At 44.3% G+C, this 20,783-nt stretch overlaps 1 protein-coding gene across 2 annotated transcripts in view; it reads left to right on the top strand.

Moving 5' to 3' along the window:
- The window catches only part of SNAP25 (synaptosome associated protein 25), a 76,082-nt gene that overhangs the window by 43,855 nt on the left and 11,444 nt on the right, over nt 1-20,783 (top strand). For both annotated transcript variants that reach the window (XM_083432020.1, XM_083432019.1), the window contains exons 2-4: nt 7,503-7,639; nt 9,345-9,386; nt 16,097-16,145. In XM_083432020.1, coding sequence (XP_083288146.1) covers nt 7,568-7,639; nt 9,345-9,386; nt 16,097-16,145 — 163 coding nt within the window. In that variant the 5' untranslated portion in view covers nt 7,503-7,567. The remainder of the gene's footprint in view (nt 1-7,502; nt 7,640-9,344; nt 9,387-16,096; nt 16,146-20,783) is intronic.

The following is a 20,783-nucleotide window of genomic DNA, read 5'->3' as shown; positions in this document are numbered from 1 at the left end:
TCCTGAAAACCTACATTGGCTCCCAGTACATTTCTGAGCACAATTCTAAGTGTTGGTGCTGACTGCGTCCTTTATCACCTTAACCATCATCTATGTTATATCCAATACAATATTTATCACTCATGCAATTTGTGAAAATTAGTCCAGGTAAATAAAGATTTTAGTTGGGAACAATGTTGTTTTAAAATACCCTCTATAACCTTCCCACACCTTTGTAAACCTTTAGATTGTTTGATTCCTTCGATGGGGTTTTCTCTCCCTTCCAATCTCTGGCAACCAACATTCTCACTGCTGCTGTTGCGTATAAAAATATCCTTTTCTTATCACCTGGGATGTCTGTGGACAAAATACCTAGATAGAAGGTTTCTGGGTTTGGTTTTGTTTTACAAATATTTTATTTGAACATTTTCTGGGTCCTATTATTAATCATTTCCTCCTGCATCTTTTATGATAATCCAAATCTTTTACATCTCCCATTATGTCCAGAATTCAACCTTAAACTACAAGTGATAGCCTACTTATGATTTTAACTGTTTACAGTGGTCTTTAAGATAAGTTATAAATTTCCCCCATTCCTGCCAATGTTCTTATCTGTTTACAATTTATCTGTAAATATTCAATAAACCATTTCCATTACAATTTCACACCCCTCTGCAAAGGAGTCTTTAAAAATACCTCAAACCTGGGGGCTTAATTCATGGATGATGAAACGATCTTGAAAGATGTTGTCACCATCCTTTCCCCATTTTTGGCTTAACACTACGAGAAACTATTTTTCTAGCTGCTACAATGGGTGGTTGTCTGAGGCTCCGAGCATCAAACAGATTCAGAATCATTACCTGAGACATTTTTTTGTCTCTCCCTTTTCTAGCCTATGCACCACAGCACAGCTGTAACGTTAATTGCACGCAATTAAGACAATTTATTGCAAAGATATCAATTAGTAGTAAATTGTGCAGATTCTGCGGGGTCCGTAGCTGGAAATCTGGAATTATTCTTCTGTGCAATGTACTTTTTGCAAATGAGTAACCTTGTTGAATTGCTCTGCTGTTTCTATAAATAAAGATGAGCCAGGCCTCCTGTGGGGCATCGTTAATTATGACTAAATACTGGTATACAATCCCCTTTTCTTAAAGAAATCATTTGCGGTGCTTTACAAACACGGATGACCTTGTCAGAGCAATCCACATATTACAAAACACTTTTGCTGTTCTGACCCCTGAGGAGCTGGATGTGGGTGGTACAGCTCATCGGAAGCTATACTTCTAGGAATAAGGAAAACCTCTGTTATAAGACAGCATCTTAAAAAGTAGAGACATCCCCTTGCCAACAAAGGTCCGTATAGTAAAAGCTATGGTTTTCCCAGTAGTGATGTATGGAAGTGAAAGCTGGACCATAAAGAAGGCTGATCGCCGAATGATGCTTTTGAATTATGGTGCTGGAGGAGACTCTTGAGAGTCCCATGGACTGCAAGAAGATCAAACCTATCCATTCTTAAGGAAATCAGCCCTGAGTGCTCACTGGAAGGACAGATCCTGAAGCTGAGGCTCCAATACTTTGGCCACCTCATGAGAAGACTCCCTGGAAAAGACCCTGATGTTGGGAAAGATGGAGGGCACAAGGAGAAGGGGATGACAGAGGACAAGATGGTTGGATAGAGTTCTCGAAGCTACCAGCATGAGTTTGACCAAACTGCGGGAGGCAGTGGAAGACATAAGTGCCTGGCGTGCTCTGGTCCATGGGGTCACAAAGAGTCGGACACTACTAAACGACTAAACAACAACAACAACTGTTATAAGAATCTCAAATATAAAATAAATGTTCATAAATGCAGTGCTTTTTTCTAAAAGAAAATGTTTAGGGGTACTCTCATTTTGACTCAAGAAAATCACCACTTTATAGTTCAAATTGGGAAAAATAAAAACAGTAAATGGACAAAAGTACAAAGATTCATAAAATGTTTAGGGGTATGCGTACCCCCCAGAAAAAACACTGCATAAACGTACAAGGCAAACCATACATACACAAGCATATAAACCACGTGTCTGAAACAGTAGAGGAGAACAATCCTGAAGCCATTTTGACTCTCCCAAATTGACCTCAAATATTTATCTGCAAGGAAGAAGGAAATGGGAAAAGCTTTCCAATTGTCTTTGGACTGTAGAGGCTTACAAAGGCTTTCAAATACAGTCAGGTAAATATCTGTTAAGCTGAGCAAACTATCAATATGCGTAAGGAATTCAGGAACTAAAGCACAGTGGTGCCTTGGTTCTCAAACTTAATCCGTTCCAGAAGTCCATTCCAAAACCAAAGTGTTCCAAAACCAAGGCGCGCTATCCCATAGAAAGTAATGCAAAATGGATTAATCCGTTCCAGACTTTTAAAAACCACCCCTAAAACAGCAATTTAACATGAATTTCACTAACAAGACTAACAAAAATATAAAGCAATAATCAATGTACTGTACTATAAAATAAATAAGACGGTATTGTATATGATAAAAATTAAAATTAATTGTTTTTCTTACATGCACTGATGATAGGCATTGTTTGGATGGGGGGCTTTGATCCATTTCCACAGTCACACAATCAATCAATCAATCAATCAATCAGTAGCTGAACTGGGTTCCACACAGTCACAAAAACAAATGAACCGAAAAAGCCTCAAAAACGCAAAATAAATAGCAAAAACAAAAGCGCCAAATACAGTGGTACCTTGGTTCTCGAACTTAATCCGCTCCAGAAGTCTGTTTGACTCCCAAAATGTTTGAAAACCAAGGAGTGGCTTCTGATTGGTGCAGGAGCCTTGGAAACAATAGCCGACAGCTGCATTGCATGTTCGGCTTCAGAAAAACGTTCTAAAACCAGAACACTTACTTCTGGGTTTCCGGTGTTTGGGAACCAAGGCATTTGAGTACCAAGGCATTTGAAAACCAAGGTACCACTGTATTTACCATCTCAAAGGAATGGCCAGGCTATCCAGAAAATGCAAGCAAGTAAGGCATTATGAGGTATCCTGGCAGACAGGAGAGAAGCAACGCTCAAATTTCTGCTGCAGACCTCCTCCTTCTGTGATGTATGTATGTTTTGGAGGGGGTGGTCTTGAGCTACAGAGGGGGCAATTTCAAAAGTCTGTATAGGGGCTCACACACCATTGTTCCGTGTTCTCCTCCCTCCTGTGTGTGGTGAGTGGCGACTCTGTTGCAACAGTTCATTTCCTTTAATAAAGATCAGGCTTCGCACAGCTGTCCGCAAGCCTGGGGAGACCGACACGGCTCCCTAGGCTTGCGGATAGCAGGCTGTTCTGGGGGCTGGGGGAAGCTCAGGCTTCCCCCGCGCCAGCCCCATGCCTGGCGGGGGGGGGAATAATTTTTTTTCTTTATTTCCCCCCCCCCAAAAAAAACCTAGGTGTGTCCTATAGGGCGGTGCGTCCTATGGGGCGAAAAATACGGTACAGTGGTGCCTCGCAAGACGGAATTAATTCGTTCTGCGAGTTTTTTCGTCTTGTGAATTTTTCATCTTGCGAAGCACGGTTTCCCATAGGAAATGTATTGATGGTTTCCCATAGGAATGCATTGACGGTTTTAAGAAAAAGGCGAAAGACGTTTTCGTCTTGCGAAGCAAGCCCATAGGGAAATTCGTCTTGCGAAGCAACTCAAAAAACAAAAAACTCTTTCATCTTGCGAGTTTTTCGTCTTGTGAGGCATTCGTCTTGCGAGGTACCACTGTATTAATGTGTGAAAAAGTATATCAGCTTACTGTGAAGAGGAGATGCACAGCCTTGGGCTGTAGTCCTTGTATTTTGCCCTGTCTTGCAAAAGTAGCATAGAGAAGTTCTCATTTAATATACTATCTCCTGCAACCTACTTTATAGCTGCCTGAATGGTTTTATTCCTTTCAATTTTATTGTGGCCACATATGTATTTGCAATCTTCCTGGTCGTGAATGGGGTAGCTGTGCCCCTGAAGGACCAGGTGTGCAGCCTGGGAGTCATTTTGGACTCACAGCTGTCCATGGAGGCACAGGTCAATTCTGTGTCCAGGGCAGCTGTTTATCAGCTCCACCTGGTACACAGGCTGAGACCCTACCTGTCCGCAGACTGTCTCGCCAGAGTGGTGCATGCTCTAGTTATCTCCTGCTTAGACTACTGCAATGTGCTCTGTGTGGGCCTACCTTTGAAGGTGACCCGGAAACTACAAGTAATCCAGAATGTGGCAGCTACACTGGTGAATGGGAGTGGCCGCTGAGACCATATAACACTGGTCCTGAAAGACCTACATTGGCTCCCAGTACATTTCTGAGCACAATTCAAAGTGTTGGTGCTGACCTTTAAAGCCCTAAACGACCTCGGCGCAGTATACCTGAAGGAGCGTCTCCACCCCCATCATTCAGCCAGGACACTGAGATCCAGCGCCGAGGGCCTTCTGGTGCTTCCCTCATTGTGAGAAGTGAGGTTACAGGGAACCAGGCAGAGGGCCTTCTTGGTATTGACGCCCGCCCTGTGGAAAGCTCTCCCATCAGATGTCAAGGAAATGAACAACTATCTGACTTTTAGAAGACAACTGAAGGCAGCCCTGTTTAGGGAAGTTTTTAATAGTTGATGTTTTATTCTGTTGGGAACCTATGCCTATGTTTACCACTCTGAAATCCATTTCTGGATGAAGGATGATTTATAAATTTTAAAAATAAATAAGCCATCTTGGATCTCGGGATTGATCTGGAGCCACAACTGATATTCCTCCACATAAATGTCATGTGTGCCATCTCTGTCTCTGGCCACTTCTGTCTCTGTCATTTTTTTGCTCCACCCATCTGCACATGTCTAGTTCCTCTTCATTGCCATTCCTGGTTGTTTCTCCTCTTCATATTGGGGTTCCTGGTGGGTTCCTGGGATGCTCCCCCAATCTCTACCTACCCCCTCACTTTCAAGTCAATCTTCCTGTTGACAGCCAGATTGCTGCACAATTACAGTGGTACCTTGGGTTACAGACACTTCAGGTTACAGACTACGCTAACCCAGAAATAGTACCTCGGGTTAAGAACTTTACTTCAGGATGAGAACAGAAATTGCATGGCAGCGGTGCAGCCGCAGCGGGAGGCCCCATTAAGTAAAGTGGTACCTCAGTTTAAGAACAGTTTCGGGTTAAGAACAGACCTCTGGAACGAATTAAGTTCTTAACCTGAGGTACCACTGTATTTCTGAAATGGAGGAGACACTGAAAATACATTCATGTGGAATACAGTTTTGAAAATCTGAGCCTCCGATATAACGCTTGATGGCTTATTTAAGGTTTGTTTGGTTTGTCATGTCTGCGAGATAGCGGTTATGTCAACATCCAGGCAATTGCCTCTTGTTCAGATTTAATTAACAGATGCATCTCAGTGAGAAGAGTCCTCTCTCCCACAGTGGTGATGCGTCATCGAGGAAAAGCGATTTCATAAACTGAAATCCTCTCACTGTCAATGGACACAGGTTTCAGAGGAGTTCCCTGATGCCAAGTTCATCCTATCAACTAAAGTAGGGAAAGGTTGAGGACAGAAGGAGAAGGGGACGGCAGAGGACAAGAGGGTTGGACAGTATTCTCGAAGCTACCAGCATGAGTTTGACCAAACTGCGGGAGGCAGTGGGAGACAGGAGTGTCTGGCGTGCTCTGGTCCATGGGGTCAAAAAGAGTTGGACACGACTAAACAACTAAACAACAACAACAAAGTAGTTTAGATGCTCTCTGAAAGCTGGGTCAGCCTTAACCGCTGTAAATTATGACTGATGGTTTTCAGTCCTTATAGAAGACAGGTGTCAGTTCAAGGACTCAGCTCCCCCCCCCCCTTTGGCAGTAGATAAGTAGAACAAAGGGAAAGGAGTCTCTTACCAGTTAGAAATTTTAATGATCACAGCGAGAGAACAAAGAATCCATTCCGAGCGATGAAGGTGCTCCCAATTAAGGGTTCCACCCACTTCCCCCCTAGTCATCCATGTCACTTCTGCGTCTTGCAACCTGATCTCGCAACCATTGTGCTTTCTTTACTGCCACCTTATCTGCTCTCCTTGACCTTGGGCTGAGCAGATGGATGCTTTCCAGCGAAAGTGAGTCTGTTAACTCTCTCTGTCCCAGTTCTTCTCCTCCTAGCTGTTCACCACCCAGTTCTTCCCAATTTCTGTCTTCTGTACTATGTCCCTTTGCAAACCACTGTTCCAAATCTATATTGTCCCACTGTCCCTGGGAAGATTCAGGATCCTGGAGCAGGGGGAGGGGGAGACTCCCACCATCCCTCATCAGTGCAGCCCTCCTCAGCACGGTCCCTGACAACAGGTGTGCTTCATCAGTTTATGCCAATAGTGAAATGTCACCGTTTATGGGACCTCCCATGGTGTGTCATAGAAAAAAGAAGGGCGTCCTTGCTGCTTTTCCTCAGAAGTTCTTCCTCAGTGTGAAGTGGGGTGGGGAACATTTTGTGCTGTAGAACACCCATGATCAGAAGGCATTATGGTATTATGGAAACCAGCTTTGCAAGCAAGGCAATGATGTTCAAGGAATATGTTCAGCTTGTATTCCAATGTGAATGGACCTGTTCCTTACCTCCTTTTTCAATACACATTTTCACATGGATTTGTTTCTAAAATTCTGCACAATAACATGGAATGGGGTGTGTGGAACAAACTTTAAAATGTGCTACTGACATGGACTGGAAGTAGACTGGAGAAACAGTCAGATGGGCGGGGTATAAATTATTATTAGTAGTAGTATTAGTATTATTACGTAATAAGTTTTCAAGCTCCATTGCTTTATCCTTTCCTGATGGCATAGGGGGTAACATACAAGGCCGTGTCCCCATATTTCTTCTTTCAGTGAAGACAACTTTCATGCAGAACAAAGACCCAACCCACAGTCCAACCATTTCTACTCAAGTTTTGAAGCTTGGGGAACTGGAACAGCTGGGGCTTTGTGGTACATTCTGATCCTTAGAAATGGCTGTTTTAATACTGTCACCAACTTTGAATAAAGTTCTGACCATCTGAGGTAAAACGTTGTTTGTGAGATCTTTCCTTGCAGTCACTTTGCATCGGATTAGCAGCTCCATGGAGGCTGACTTGGTGTCTTTAGAAAACAGAAATGAATCAGTTCTTCTTCGTGATTGCACCAAGGAAGCAAACATTTGGGTTCCTATTGAAGAGAGTGACTAATACCCCAGAAATAGAACAACATCACCTTGGGAACAATCTATGACTGTTCTCTAGCTCATAAGAATTGCCTGGCACAGTTAAATGATTTGACGGTGAGAGCGGTAATCTAAGAGGGTTCTTTGAAAATACCTGGCACTGACGCACAGATATAATCCAGAAGAGAATTGTTTCTGTGAGGTCACTAATCTAATGTTGCTTTTCAAAATGATCATCATAGCACGCAAATGTCCAGAGTGAAACCTGTTTGATTTTGCTTCACTGAATTTATTCCTCTTTCTTTCTTTCTTTCTTTCTTTCTTTCTTTCTTTCTTGTGTTCTAGGCTTGCTGGCAGAGCCAAGGAAATTTGCTTGACGCAGAGGGCCAGCCCACACACCCACAGCCAAAATGGCCGAAGACGCTGACATGCGCAATGAGTTGGAAGAAATGCAGCAGCGTGCTGACCAGATGACCGATGAGGTGAGGGAAATGTGGCTGGAATGATAAGCAGGGAAAAAACCCACAGCCTCCTCATGCAGCCTGTTGTCTGCAGGCTAAGATCCTCACCCAGATAAATGTGGAGTTTTTCTGTTGGTTCCTGCGTTCTCAGCTCCGTCATTTTGATGTTCTGAACTCAGAAATGAGAAAGCTGCTGCTACACCTTCCACCATCCCTAGCCATTGGCAGGGGCGGAGGAAGGGGGTGCGGTGGGTGCGGACTGCCCCAGGTGTCACCACTGAGGGGGTGACAAAATGCCAGGCGACACTCACCATGGGGCCTGCAGCATGCCCGAGACATGCATCTCCCCTGGGAGAGACTCTGTGGCTTGGGCGCACGCAGGCTCCATGCTGCCCAAATTGTCTGCCCACAGCCTCCCCGCCCCCAGCTGTAGGGCGGCTGAGTGGGAGGAGACAGGCAGACTCCAGAGACCCCGTGGTGTGCCCTGCCCCTAGGGGCAGCTCGCCCCATCCCTGGGCCTGAGTGGCTTCCTCCACCGCTGGCCGTTGGCCATGCTGGCTGAGACTGATGGGAGCTGGAGTCCAAGAGCAAGCAAAGAGCCATGGCTTCCCCACCAACTAGAGAAGCAAGAGTTTGAACCCAGGACCTTCTGCATGAAAAACCAGGTGCTCTACTAATGAGCTGTGACCCTTCTCATGAAAGAATGCAGAAGAGTAATTCTAGAGGGGTCAAAATATGGTCCAACGGCAAGGCCTCTCCCAGATTCTGCTGTTGACTTTGTGAAGTCTTCATGTAGGAAGGAAGAACGCCTCTGGTGACTTAAGTGTCTTTTGTTTGTTTAAAACATACCAGAAAGTGCAAATTGAGTCATTTTTCTGTGCCTTTCATTTATGCACCTCGGCAAGCAAAGAAGAACCTGTGGCCCTCTAGAAGTTGTTGGACTTCAGTTCCCATCAGCCCCAAACAGTATAGCCAGTGACCAGGGATGGTGGGAATTGTAGTCCACCAACATTTGGAGAACTACCGGTTCCTCTTCTCTGTTCTAGTCTTTACAACCAACAAACAAGCTAGGGCATTTAGCTAGGTACAGATCTAACAAGCTTCTTTGGGCAGCCTCTTTGAGCAGTATTTTGGGTGGGGGAAAGATGGCATAAATTATCTAAATAAGCAACCACACATGTACTGCTCATTGAAGGTGTGTTGCTCCTTGTGGTATTTAGTCCATGATATGCCGCCATCACAAAGAACTTTAGAATGAAGCTTCTCCCCCATTGGTGATACATTTATCACCAATGCTTCTCCCAACTAACCTGCAAATTTTTGGTTGCAAGGTTCTCATGACTTCCTCTACTTAGAACCTGGACAAGAACCTTGTCCTTTTCACCTGAAGCAGCCATAGTCTGGTGTGGTGTAGTTGGAAAACAATCAGAAGAGTTAGAGTGGTATAGTGTTAGACTAGGACTAGAGGGACCCAGATTCAAACCCCTGCTTCACGAAGCTCACTGGCTGGTTGTGGGCCAATCACTATCTCTTAGCCCAGCCTATGTCATGGGGTTGTTGGGGAAATAAAGTGAGAGGGGGAAGAGAACCATGCAAATAAATTAAAATAAGACAGATGTCATCATTTTTTTTATTTGATGTACTTATGCTCTGCATGTTTCTGAGCTGAAACTGTTTAGCAATTCTAACTCTCTTCCTCTGTCCCCCCCCCCCATTTCCTTCTCAGTCACTCGAAAGCACTCGTCGTATGCTGCAGCTTGTGGAAGAGGTAAGAAATCCATGGTTTAACTTCAGTGTTTTCTCGGGAATGCTGAATGGTTTGCAGGAGTTGACCCATCTCAAAGCCCATGATGCGCATGATGACGAAGGTCCCACTCATTGCCTCCTGGAGATTGTCCCATCTATGGAATGACCTCTCTAAACACAGTGGTTTGTTTTTATTTCAAAGCACTTCTACAGTTTTGGGTGAAGGCACATGCTCATCCAGCATACATTAAGCCAGGTGGTGGTGCCTTCTCCATGCTCAATGTCAGGAACGTGCCCACCCCCCACCCACACCAGAGCACAGAGGAAGAGTCAGCCTCAGAAACTGAGCTAAGCGAGCAAGGGGCCAACTCTGCAGACAAGAGCTGGCTGTCAGAGTCTAGAAAGGGCAGCCCAGCCCCCCTCCTTCCCAAGGAAGATGCTGTTAGCTCACAAGGAGAGGGAGAGTTAGAAGGCAGCCAGAGCATTGGCAGGCAGCCAGCAGATAAGCCAGAGTCTGGTGCTGTGTATTCTGGGAGCGGGGAGGACGCGGGCTAGCTGTTCAGTCCCCGCACTAGGAGACTGGAGAAGCTCAGAGAACAACGGAAGAAAAGGAGAAGAAAGGTGGGATTTTGGTGTCCTTCCTGTTGGAGGAGGGACAATGATTCAGACTGATCAACTACTGTTAATGCAAGCAGGTGGGGGCTGTGCTCTGGATGTGTTTTTCTTGTAAATAAACATACATAAAACTGACAGAGTCATTGCTGCAATGCCACACAACGGAAAGCTTCCTGCAGCTGCTTTTTGGTGGTGTGGCAGAAGAATACATAACACCAGAAATGTTGTGTTACTGCTGTCCTGTTAAGATGGATAGAGCCAACAACTTTCAATTCGACATCAGTATGAATCCATCAGATTGACAGGTATCAAAGTTGGCTTTCTCTGTGGTGAGTCATGAATTCAGAGCTCTTTTTGTCCATGCTGTCACTTCTGGATGGAGGTGGTAGCTCTCATTGCACCCTCCCTTTGAAATGCTATGCTGTCCAGAATAAATGAAACCCAAACCTGCAAGTGCACTCCAGATTGTGCATAAAATAGGCTCCAGCACTACTGCTCATCAACTGATAGGCAGTAGAGCTGGATTTGGTGGTCACATGCCGTGCCTGGGCTGGGCATGGTGTTTTGAAGTCCTGAGACATCCAAACTCCTAATTGCTTGGCAACAAGGTGGGCATTCCTGCCCCGTCAAATTTGGCCCACAAGACTAGACCCTGGCCTGCATGGAGCCCAAAAGGTTCACGACCCCTGAGCTACTCTGCCCACCAGCAGCTCTCAGACAAGGATCATGCCCATCAGCTGCTTTCTGATCTTTCCTACTGGAGATGCCATTGACTGAGCCCAGATACCAGCTGAGTGCAAGCTATTTGATCTAGTGCTGAGCCTCTCCCCTGTTGATGGTGATGTCTTGGCTGTGATCATGCAGCAAATTTATAACAGGGCACTGGGGCAGAATGAAGGCCTTTTGCAAAGGGTAAGGAGGCACTTTTCACATATAGGTGAGTGTCACCAAATCTGGAGCAGACATCCTTTCCTATTGAAACATTTGACCTCTGGGCCAAGTCTGGAGGAGAAAAACATGAAGGAAAAGGCCAGTTCTCATGATAAATCTGCTTGGCATTTAAGCATTCTGCTTTCAGAAAAGATCAGCCATCAAGGGAAATGTCATGAACTACTGGTGTTAGGGATGGGTTTAATTTTTGTGCTGTTCTATTTTTCATTTTTGCAGTGATAACAATTGGGAGGGTAGGGAAAGCATGTATGAAATCTTCTCCCAAAGATCAGCACTGCCCTAGCATAAAGCTGCAGTCCTGAGCACATTTACTTAAGAGAGTAAGCTCATTGGCCACTGGGAGGGCCATAGCTCAGGAGTCTGCATGCATCAACATTGAATGCAGAAGATGCCTGCTTCGAACCCTGGTGCCTCTAGGTGGGGCTGTTAGTATTCCCTGCCTGAAACCATGGAGAGCCACTTCCATTCGGTGTAGACAATACTAAGCTAGATTGAGTCATTAGTCTGATTAGCTTCAGACTTTAGATTAGCTTCAACCAGAGTCAGGGCCTTTTCAACACTGGCTCTGGCCTGGTGGAATGCTCTGTCTCATGAGACCAGGGCCCTGCAGGATCTGATTTCTTTCCGCAGGGCCTGTAAGACAGAGTTGTTCCACCTGGCCTTTGGCTTGGAGCCAATTTGATTCCCTCCCCCTCTTTCTTTTTCTTTTCTCCTCCTGTGATGAGGCTGCATTTTAATATTTTAATGTTTCAATATTTTAATGTATTTTAATCTTGTTTTTAAGTTGTATTCATTCAACTTGTTTTTATTATTGCTTGTTAGCCGCCCCGAGCCCAGCCTTGGCTGTGGAGGGCAGGGTATAAATAAAAATTATTATTATTATTATTATTATTATTATTATTATTATTAGTGTAAGAAATCTTCCTATATGCCTAATTAGTGCTGCACATCACCTTTTCCTCTGAAGTCATGACTCTCTTGAAACACACACACACACACAAATGCACACATTATGGCAAAGATTTTTTCCCATGTTCGCATGCCCCAGTGGAAATGAAAAGGTTTCTTTATGATGGGGGAAGGTTCTCTAAAAAGGGGCTCCATTTTTTTGCAGGAGTCAAGAAATGAGCAGGAGTGGGTGGCATCTAGAGGGAGATGGTTGCCTTCCAAGTGATTACCTTTCCATATTTTAATGGGCCATTGGGCTACACCAGCCTTTAACCTGATGCTCTCCAGATCTTTTGGACTACAACTCCAAAACATAGTAGTCCAAACCATATGGAGAGCACCTAGGTGGTTAAGGCTGGGCTACAGGATGGTGTCAACACACGCAAATGGTAAATAAGGAGTTCCTTGTACAGCTGGGAGGCGCAGGACTGAGAAAATAAATTGTAACTCATGCCTAAGAAATGGTTCTGCAGCCATTCCTGTGTCCTTAGGCAACTGACACATCCTTTTAGTGTCTTCTAACTGTTGGCAATGTCAGGCTGTCCTAGTAGTTTAATGTCTCTCCTACCTCAATCAAAACAAGGTTGCTACCCCAGAGTAAATGAAATAAAATCTATTTAATTGTCTGCTTTTAGACTGTGTGCTCAGTTCCTCCAAGCAGACATGATATGTTCCCTTTCGATCTTGAGGAGTGCTTATGGGACATGATGACATACAAGTGTTTGGAGTGGTTTCTCACACACAATCTCTTGCTGCACAGCCCATTCTGTTCAGGAGGGTCTTTTCATATCCATGAGCAGGTGGGAACAAGGGATGGACAAGTCCTCTTCTACCATCCCCCATCCATCAGCTCTTCTTAGCAGGGCTGGCCCACCTATGAGGCAGAGGGAAGCAGCTGCCTTGGGCGGCTGAAGCTCCCAAGGTGGTACCCCTGTGGGTGCCCCACTGTCCCCCTGCCTCCACCGGTGGCAGAGAAGCAGTGCCACCATCAACACTGATTTCGGTGAGATCTTGCCAGAACCTACAGTAGGTGCCGCCACTTTGCTTCTTAGGATTCAAGCCTTTCTCTTTGCTTAGACAACTTTTGACCCACCAAACTGAAACCATAACATCTCAGAGAATCTTCTCATAAATTTTCCGAGAGCTCCCCCCAGCCTCTCCACTTTTGGGGAAATTCTGCCTCCCTCAACAGAGACTGTTCAGTGAAATCCTCCACTCCTGATCCCTGTTTGACTCAGCGTGGGTATTTGTGAGGGCCATTCTCCATCAAACTATGTGTGGCATTCACTAACCAAGGTTCAGATTCTGTTTCCGGTTCTCACTCAAGCAGAGACTATTCTTTGTCTTGTCCACATTCCTGCCTCTGCCTTCCTTCACCTTAATCTTGATTTCTGGTTTTTTAATATTGTATTTATTTACCCTTGTCGTGACACGAGTGGAGCTGTGGTCTAAACCACTGAGCCTCTTGGGCTTGCCGATCGGAAGGTCGGCAGTTCGAACCCACTTGACAGGGTGAGCTCCTGTTGCTCTGTCCCAGCTTCTGCCAAGCTAGCAGTTCAAAATCACACCAGTGCAAGTAGATAAATAGGTACCACTGAGGTGGGAAGGTAAATGGCATTTCCGTGCGCTCTGGTTTCCGTCATGGTGTCCCGTTGCACCAGAAGCGTTTCAGTCATGCTGGCCACATGACCCAGAAAGCTGTCTGTGGACAAACGCTGGCTCCCTCGGCCTCAAAGCAAGATGAGCGCAGCAACCCCATAGTTGCCTTTGACTGGACTTAACTGTCCAGGGGTCCTTTACCTTTTTTTACCTGTAGAATATCACCCACTGACTCCATGACAAAATTGCTGCTCGCATCAACAATAGCATCATTACATGAGTTATGAGTAATCAAAGATTTTGATCCTGTGCTCCTACAGGTCAGACTAATTGAGTTCAATGGAAATTTGACTGGACTTAACTGTCCAGGGTCCTTTAACTTTAACTTTTTTTACCATATTTACCCTCAGTGACTAGCCTAACTTGGTGAGTGTGCTTATGCATCACAACTCTCTGTCCTTCACCCAGGCAAGCAAAAGGCACTGCCAAAATTTAATAATACATTGCAGCCAGGCAAAAACACCCAAGGTGGAAAGCAGTGCCAATGAGGGGTGCGGTCTAGATAGACTGGGTGTGGCCTGGAGCAGAACCAGACAAAGAACCCTTGAAGGCCACATTCTGAAGTTCTCCATCCCTGCCTCACATGAACACCCTACTGGATAGTCATGCCCTGTAGGAGAAGGGAGAAGATGTGATCTTATTCCCCCATCATTTGTAGGAGAGACTAGAGGAGAATATTGTCCAAATGAGGCCTAGGTCACAAATACTATTAGTCCAAGGATTGCACATATTTGATATAAACTGTTTCTTAGCTGTTTTGCCCACCTTGGTGCTAGCAGTTCTGTTTCCATTGAATTTCAAGGGTGTCAGGATTTTGGGGGGAAGTAAGAGGATCAGAGCTGCTGCCATTTTGTTTTCTATCCTGGGGTGCATTTTGAATTTTAGGAAGTTCAGAGTAGCTACCGCCATAAAATATGGCAGCCACTCTGAACTGGTCTTTGACTGTAATAAATAATAATAATAATAATAATAATAATAATTATAATAATTATAATAATTATAATAATATAATTATTATAATTATATAATTATAATAATAATAATTATTATTATTATTATTATTATTATTATTATTATTATTATTATGGCAGCCACTGGCAGAGGAAGACGAGTGCAGAGGGAGCACACTGCCCCTGGTAGTGCAATCCCAGTGGGGTGCCATCACGGCTGCCCCCACACCCATGCTGGGCACCACGCCCCCACAGGTGGCATGCCACGCCCCCAGGATGTGTTCCACGCTCCCAGGATGCACGGCATCCCTGCTCCCACCTGCTCTCCACCCCCCCCCCCCCCAGTGCTGGAGCATGAAGCTCTGCCACTGATGGCAGCTACAGAAAAAGACAACCTTTGACAGAATGGGTGAATCATTCCTCCAACAGCTCATTTTATTGGAGAGGTGCAGTCTAGACAAAGGGCAGTGACTTGTTAAAAATCTAATATCACACAGAGCTATTCCATGCAGCTCTTATTTTTAAAACCTGAGCTACCAGGGGAAACTCCCCTGTTTCTTTCCTTCTTTTTTAACAATGTCTTGCAATAAAGCTAAAGGTGATTTATTCAAAAGCAGACCCCAAGGTTTAAAAATGCTGCTTGGGGATAGAGAGGCATTGGAGGTTAACAAAGTACACCTATGTATGTATGTATGTATGTATGTGTAATCAGAAGTAAGAATAATTGAGTTCAATGGAAATTACTCCCAGACAAACATGCTGAAGAATGAGTGGGAAAAAATTGAAAAAACAAAGAAGGGAAATGGACCATTTCACCTTGAATCATGGGGTCCATTTCACAAATTTTAAATCACTGTTTCTCCCCAGCCCCAAAATTTGGTTCACACATCCAGTTTTTTTTAAGACGAGCCTCGCTTTTCCTTTTGCTCCTTCTCAAACTGTCAAGTATTGCAATGAATACTAATGCGGTAGAGAATCTTCCATGTATTTCACAGTGTTAATGGATGCAATTGAGGAATTAGATTCACTTAGCATTTAAAGCCGAACCTACCTGATTCACATTCCCCCAAAACAAGATGCAAACCAAAACACAGCAATCCCTCAAAATTCACATTTTTCTGAATTTTGTAATGGAGTTCTCCAGCAGAGCAATGGGTTCAAGTATGCATATGCCAAGGTAAAATGTGCATTAAAATGCATATATTAGTGACAATAGCATGCAGAAAGGCATTATATTAGGGAAAATAGAAATATTGAAGAAAAAATGTCTATATTAGGCAAAATTGCATTTTAAAATCTGTATATTGGGATAAATTTTCACTAAAATGCTGGTGACTTCTTTTTTACAAACATTGCAAGCAAATGTGGAAATGTGGAGAAGTAAATTTAAGACTGGAAAAATGAGAAACTAAAAGAAACCAACTGACAGCTTCATCATCTCTCATGTGATGGGTTCCTGTTGATTCCCTTATCCCTTGCCATTCCTTTCACTGTTGATCTTTGAGCTTCTAATTTTTTCCAGATCTAGGACTGCTTGTTCTCCCACTAATTTCTTTCTTTCTCTATCTCTGTCTCTTCGTTTCATCCTCTTATTCTTGCTGGAATGTAGAGCAAAGATGCTGGTATCAGGACCTTGGTTATGTTGGATGAGCAAGGAGGTAAGTTCAGATCATTTACATAATAATAATAATAATAATAATAATTTTATTATTTGTGCCCCACCCATCTGACTAGGTTACCCCAGGCAGCTTCCAACTAACATAAGAAGTCAAAAGCATCTTTTCAATGAAGTGAATGATTAACTGTAGATATCTTTTAAAGGTATCAGTAACGCATGCATGTACGAACCTGGTTACCAGGGACAGAAAGTTGAAAACGTCTTTTCCCAGCACCCATCGGAATCAACAGGAATTCCTGAACCCAACATTTCCAAAATAACCCCACTGCTTTTTAGAGTGTGAGGTTCGAAGACTATAACCGTTCAATTTTGGCCATGCTTATCTACACAAAGGATCTGTAAGCCAAAGCTCTACAAGTCCGCAGTGTGCCTACAGAATTCTGCAGAACCTGAGGTTGCCCCATCATCTTCGATGTCAACAAACATAAGCCTTTGCACACATGGAACATGGACAGCATTGAACAGAATGGGGCACATCCACCTTGCTGTTGGTTCACTAGAGCTCTCGCCAGAGTAGTTAAATCGAGGCAAGGGTGCTTAGTAGTTCATAATCAGTTTGACTGATGGAAGCTCCATTTCACTCCTAAGTACAGGTTCCTTGGGGGATCAAATTCTCTAAACTCTGGGTGTAAGAAGTAATTTTGATACTCAATTCCTATTGAGCATTGAGACCTAAAGGGCAAAGCTGGATATAGAGAGCATGCAACCATATTGCAGAGGCAGGTGAAAAGATTTTGAAAGTGATCACCGCACCAATTTCAATGTTATTTAACCAAATTTGTATCACTTTTTTTTTTAAAGCATTGTGCAGGTTGGATAAATGTGACTTGGGGAAAATGTGATTTGCCTATTGTGTGCAGCTGGAGCAGCTGTGTCTCTGCTGTCTTCGGGGACCCCTCCTGTCGTTTGTGCCTTAGCAATGTATGCCTCGGCAGATGATCCGATTAATGAAACCGTTTGTTAACCTTGCCATGTGATCTTTTCCCAGATGACCCTGACAGCAGAAGTTACTTAGGATTGTTAGGTGTTATATAGAGGATTCTGATATGGATCATTGGAACGTGCAGATGACAAAGAGTATCACATTCCTTTGTGTGCCATACCCCTTCTCCCTGCCCGGTTTTCTTAAGGCACCTGTTTGCTTTGATGCTGTGAGTGATTTGCAAGACAGAAGCCTCCTGAGTCAACTTCAGTGAAAGCACTATATAGGAGAACAAGGGTTTATTTCTGGTATAGAAAGCAAGTGCCTTTGAGGTCATCAGTGCAGTGATGTGACGTGCTGAGTGTGTAGCCCACATGGCAAATCACAAAGCACCTCCATGAAGCCTCTTGGTTCCCTTGCTGATATCTTGAGAAATTCAGTTGCGTGTGAAGACTCCCAAAACCACCCCCAAAATAAAGACACAGTAGACACAGATTTTAGTTTAAGGTTTTTGGCATTCATTTTGGCCACAGCTTTATTGATTACAGCATGTGAGTGGTTGCTTAGGCATTGGTTGCAGATTACATGAACCTGCACAGTGGCAGGAACAGGACTGACACTGGGCACCACCATGTGTCAGTAAGAGAAAGGCGAGTAAGAAGCTGACTTCCATCTCACAGCTCACCCCAGATGCTTCCAGGGGCTCTGGTGTGGCCCGAGCCCCTGGACAGGGTTCGGACAAAAGCAAGGAGAGCCTCTGGATTCCTTTAGCAGAATTCCCTAGCAGCAGTGATGGAGGGGCAGGCACAGCCAACCACTTCCCCTCCACAAAACATTGAACCAATGCCTAACTGCCAACCTTACAAAGTTGTGACCATTTGCTACACAGTAGGCAAAAACCAAATGGCAACAGCCAATCAGCCAAATGGCAAAATTCCTACCGGGCCCCTGCTCCAAAACAGATGACCCCTAGACAGGCATAGCAAGGCCAAAGGACAGCCCTAAATATAGGGTGGGAGGGCGGGTGATCCGATGCACATCACAGGAAAGAGAAAGCTCCCAGCAACGTGCAGCAGCTTAAATAGCCCCTCAGTAGCCAATAGATAAGCTACAAACATGAGTCTGACCAAACTGCGGGAGGCAGTGGAAGACAGGAATGCCTGGCGTGCTCTGGTCCACGGGGTCACGAAGAGTCGGACACGACTAAACGACAAAACAACAACAGCCAATAGACAACCCAACAGGCCAAATTTCTGCCCAGCATCTGAGGGGCAACCATTGGGATGTTGCCCCACAACAGGGAGGCAGTTTAGGTGATCTCACCACAACACGTGCCCTCCATGATGGAGGACACGATCCGACATTAGAAGGGTTATTAAGCACATTTAAAGGGTGTGTTTTCGTGAGACGTTTTGGCATGTCCCATGTATCTAATTCTCCTCCAGGTGAAAAAAAAAAAAATCCAGTTTCAGTTCTATATGCTTTGGTTTCCTATCAATGGTTAGTAAAACCAAGCCCAAAATGATAAGACTACACTAGTGGCCAAAATTGTAGAAACCTTTTGGGAAAAGTGTAATTCTGAGGTTTGATGGCTCTTAACACCATTTTCTTTTAGAGTAATAGCATAAAATTATATATCAATGGAAAGATAATTTAATGAAGAATGTAATGCAACAAAGTTTGTTCAATTATCTGTATTCTATTAAAAGTTATAGCCAAATAACCAGAAAAAGAAGCACAGCTTGCTTAGGTTGATATGCAGTAGCTTTCCTTCATGTGAATGTAGCCAATGAGCATGAGTATTTAAGAGAGCCAATCAGGTGTTATGAGCCATCAAACCTCGGAAATACGCTTTTCCCAAAAGGTTTCCACAATTTTGGCCACTAGTGTAGCTGTGCTAGAGAGAGCATAATATGCAGTGCTGTCCTAAACACATTTACTCAGAAGTAAGTCCCACTAATCAATAGATTTTACCCTGTAAAAACTGTGTTCGGTACTGCAGCCATAGCTTTCCCATTCCAAAAACATATAATTCAGTCACTGTGGCTGTGTTACATTGAGTTATATTAGGGGTCAAAACTGGATGAAGTCCAAGCGCTTTGGGTTAATTGGAGTTTACTAGGTCTTAATTTGCAGCAGGTCTTGGTTTTGCTGAATTCTGGGACACACTTTCAGTCCTAGGCTCGTCCCCACAACATACAAAGTAAACAACAAAAGGCCTCTGAGCATGTACAGAGAGCTTAGCCTTTGTAATTGAATAATGTTAAAGTGTGCATGCAGCAAGTGATTAAGGACATGGAAGTCATGCAGGAGAGCCTGGTTTCCAGGCATGCATGAGCCACTTCATCTTTCTGTGCGGCAAAATTAATTGTCTGTTGCATCAGGCGTTCATCCTGCACATTCTCTCTACTCCTGGCAATTGTCCCTTAGCCGGCTGCTCAAGTCTTGAAATAGAAACAGACCAGCTGCTGCTTGTACTCCAAAGCCACCTGAACATTGCCCTACACTGAGGTCATCTTCCTGCGGCTAACTAAGCTGGCTTCCTGGAAGATTTGCACGGGCAGAGCAATGTAAAGCTGCCCTTGTGGCAAGCAAACTCTGCCCTGATGTACCTGACTCTTCCTCTCTTGCTATCTCGCCCATTCCACAACAAGCTCTCAAACCAGGACCCTGAAACTTCGATTTGATTTTACTCATTATGTTTCTATGCTGCTTTTCATTCATGTGAATCGCAAAGCGGCTTGAAAGCAAGCAATAACTGTAACAGAACAGAACATCGGAAATGCAATGTAAATCATAAAGAACGATTGGCAAATCGTCAGTAAGACAATTGCAATCTGTCCCAATTACGCTATTGGCAAAACAGCTAAAAGAATAAACAGCACAATTACAACAAAATCCTTATTACAGTCGTACCTTGGAAGTCGAACAGAATCCATTATGGAAGTCCATTCAACTTCCAAAACATTCAGAAACTAAAGCGCGGCTTCTGATTGGCTGCAGGAAGCTCCTGCAGCCAATCGGAAGCCATGGAAGCCCCGTCAGACGTTGGGCTTCTAAAAGAATGTTCAAAAACTGGAACACTCACTTCTGGGTCTCGATTGTTGGGGAGCCGATTTGCTTGTGAGCCAAGGCATTTGAGATCCAAGGTACGACAGTATAGGATTCACAAAGTACTATTGTCCCCTCTCCCACAAACCAGTCTGCCAGTGATCATTGTACAGAGGAGGACTTTGTAAAAGTTCAAGGGCCTTGATTTCCTCCGCAATGAACATGGATGGAATTTTCTCCTTATGTTCTCATATCTTCCTCTGTTCCATGGATAGTTAAGGCCTCCAGACTCAAACTCTCATAATCACTAAAAGCTGGATGTGTGGTTTGGGGCTGATATGAGCTGTGCATCCTAGTTCAGGAGTAGACAATATGGTGCCCTGCAGAGTACCACTCCCATCAACGCCAGCCAGCACGGCCAATGATCAGGAGTGATGGCAGTTGTTACCCAGAACATCTGGGGATCACCGCATGGGCTACCCCTGTCCTAGTTTATGTAGCCTAGACCAACAGGTACTCTGCATGCATAAGACCCTATGTTCAATCTTGCTTAGGAATGAGGGAGGAATTTGGTTCCGTAAGGCTATTGGTGCAAATCTATCCAATTAATGCTTTCCGAAACAGTATGCAAACCATTCTTTTCTC

This window comes from Podarcis tiliguerta, assembly GCF_965153285.1.
Source record: "Podarcis tiliguerta genome assembly, chromosome: 3".
Classification (NCBI taxonomy): Eukaryota; Metazoa; Chordata; class Lepidosauria; order Squamata; family Lacertidae; genus Podarcis; species Podarcis tiliguerta.
The sequence above is the reverse complement of the archived record's forward strand: the minus strand, read 5'-3'. Positions and strand labels throughout refer to the sequence as shown.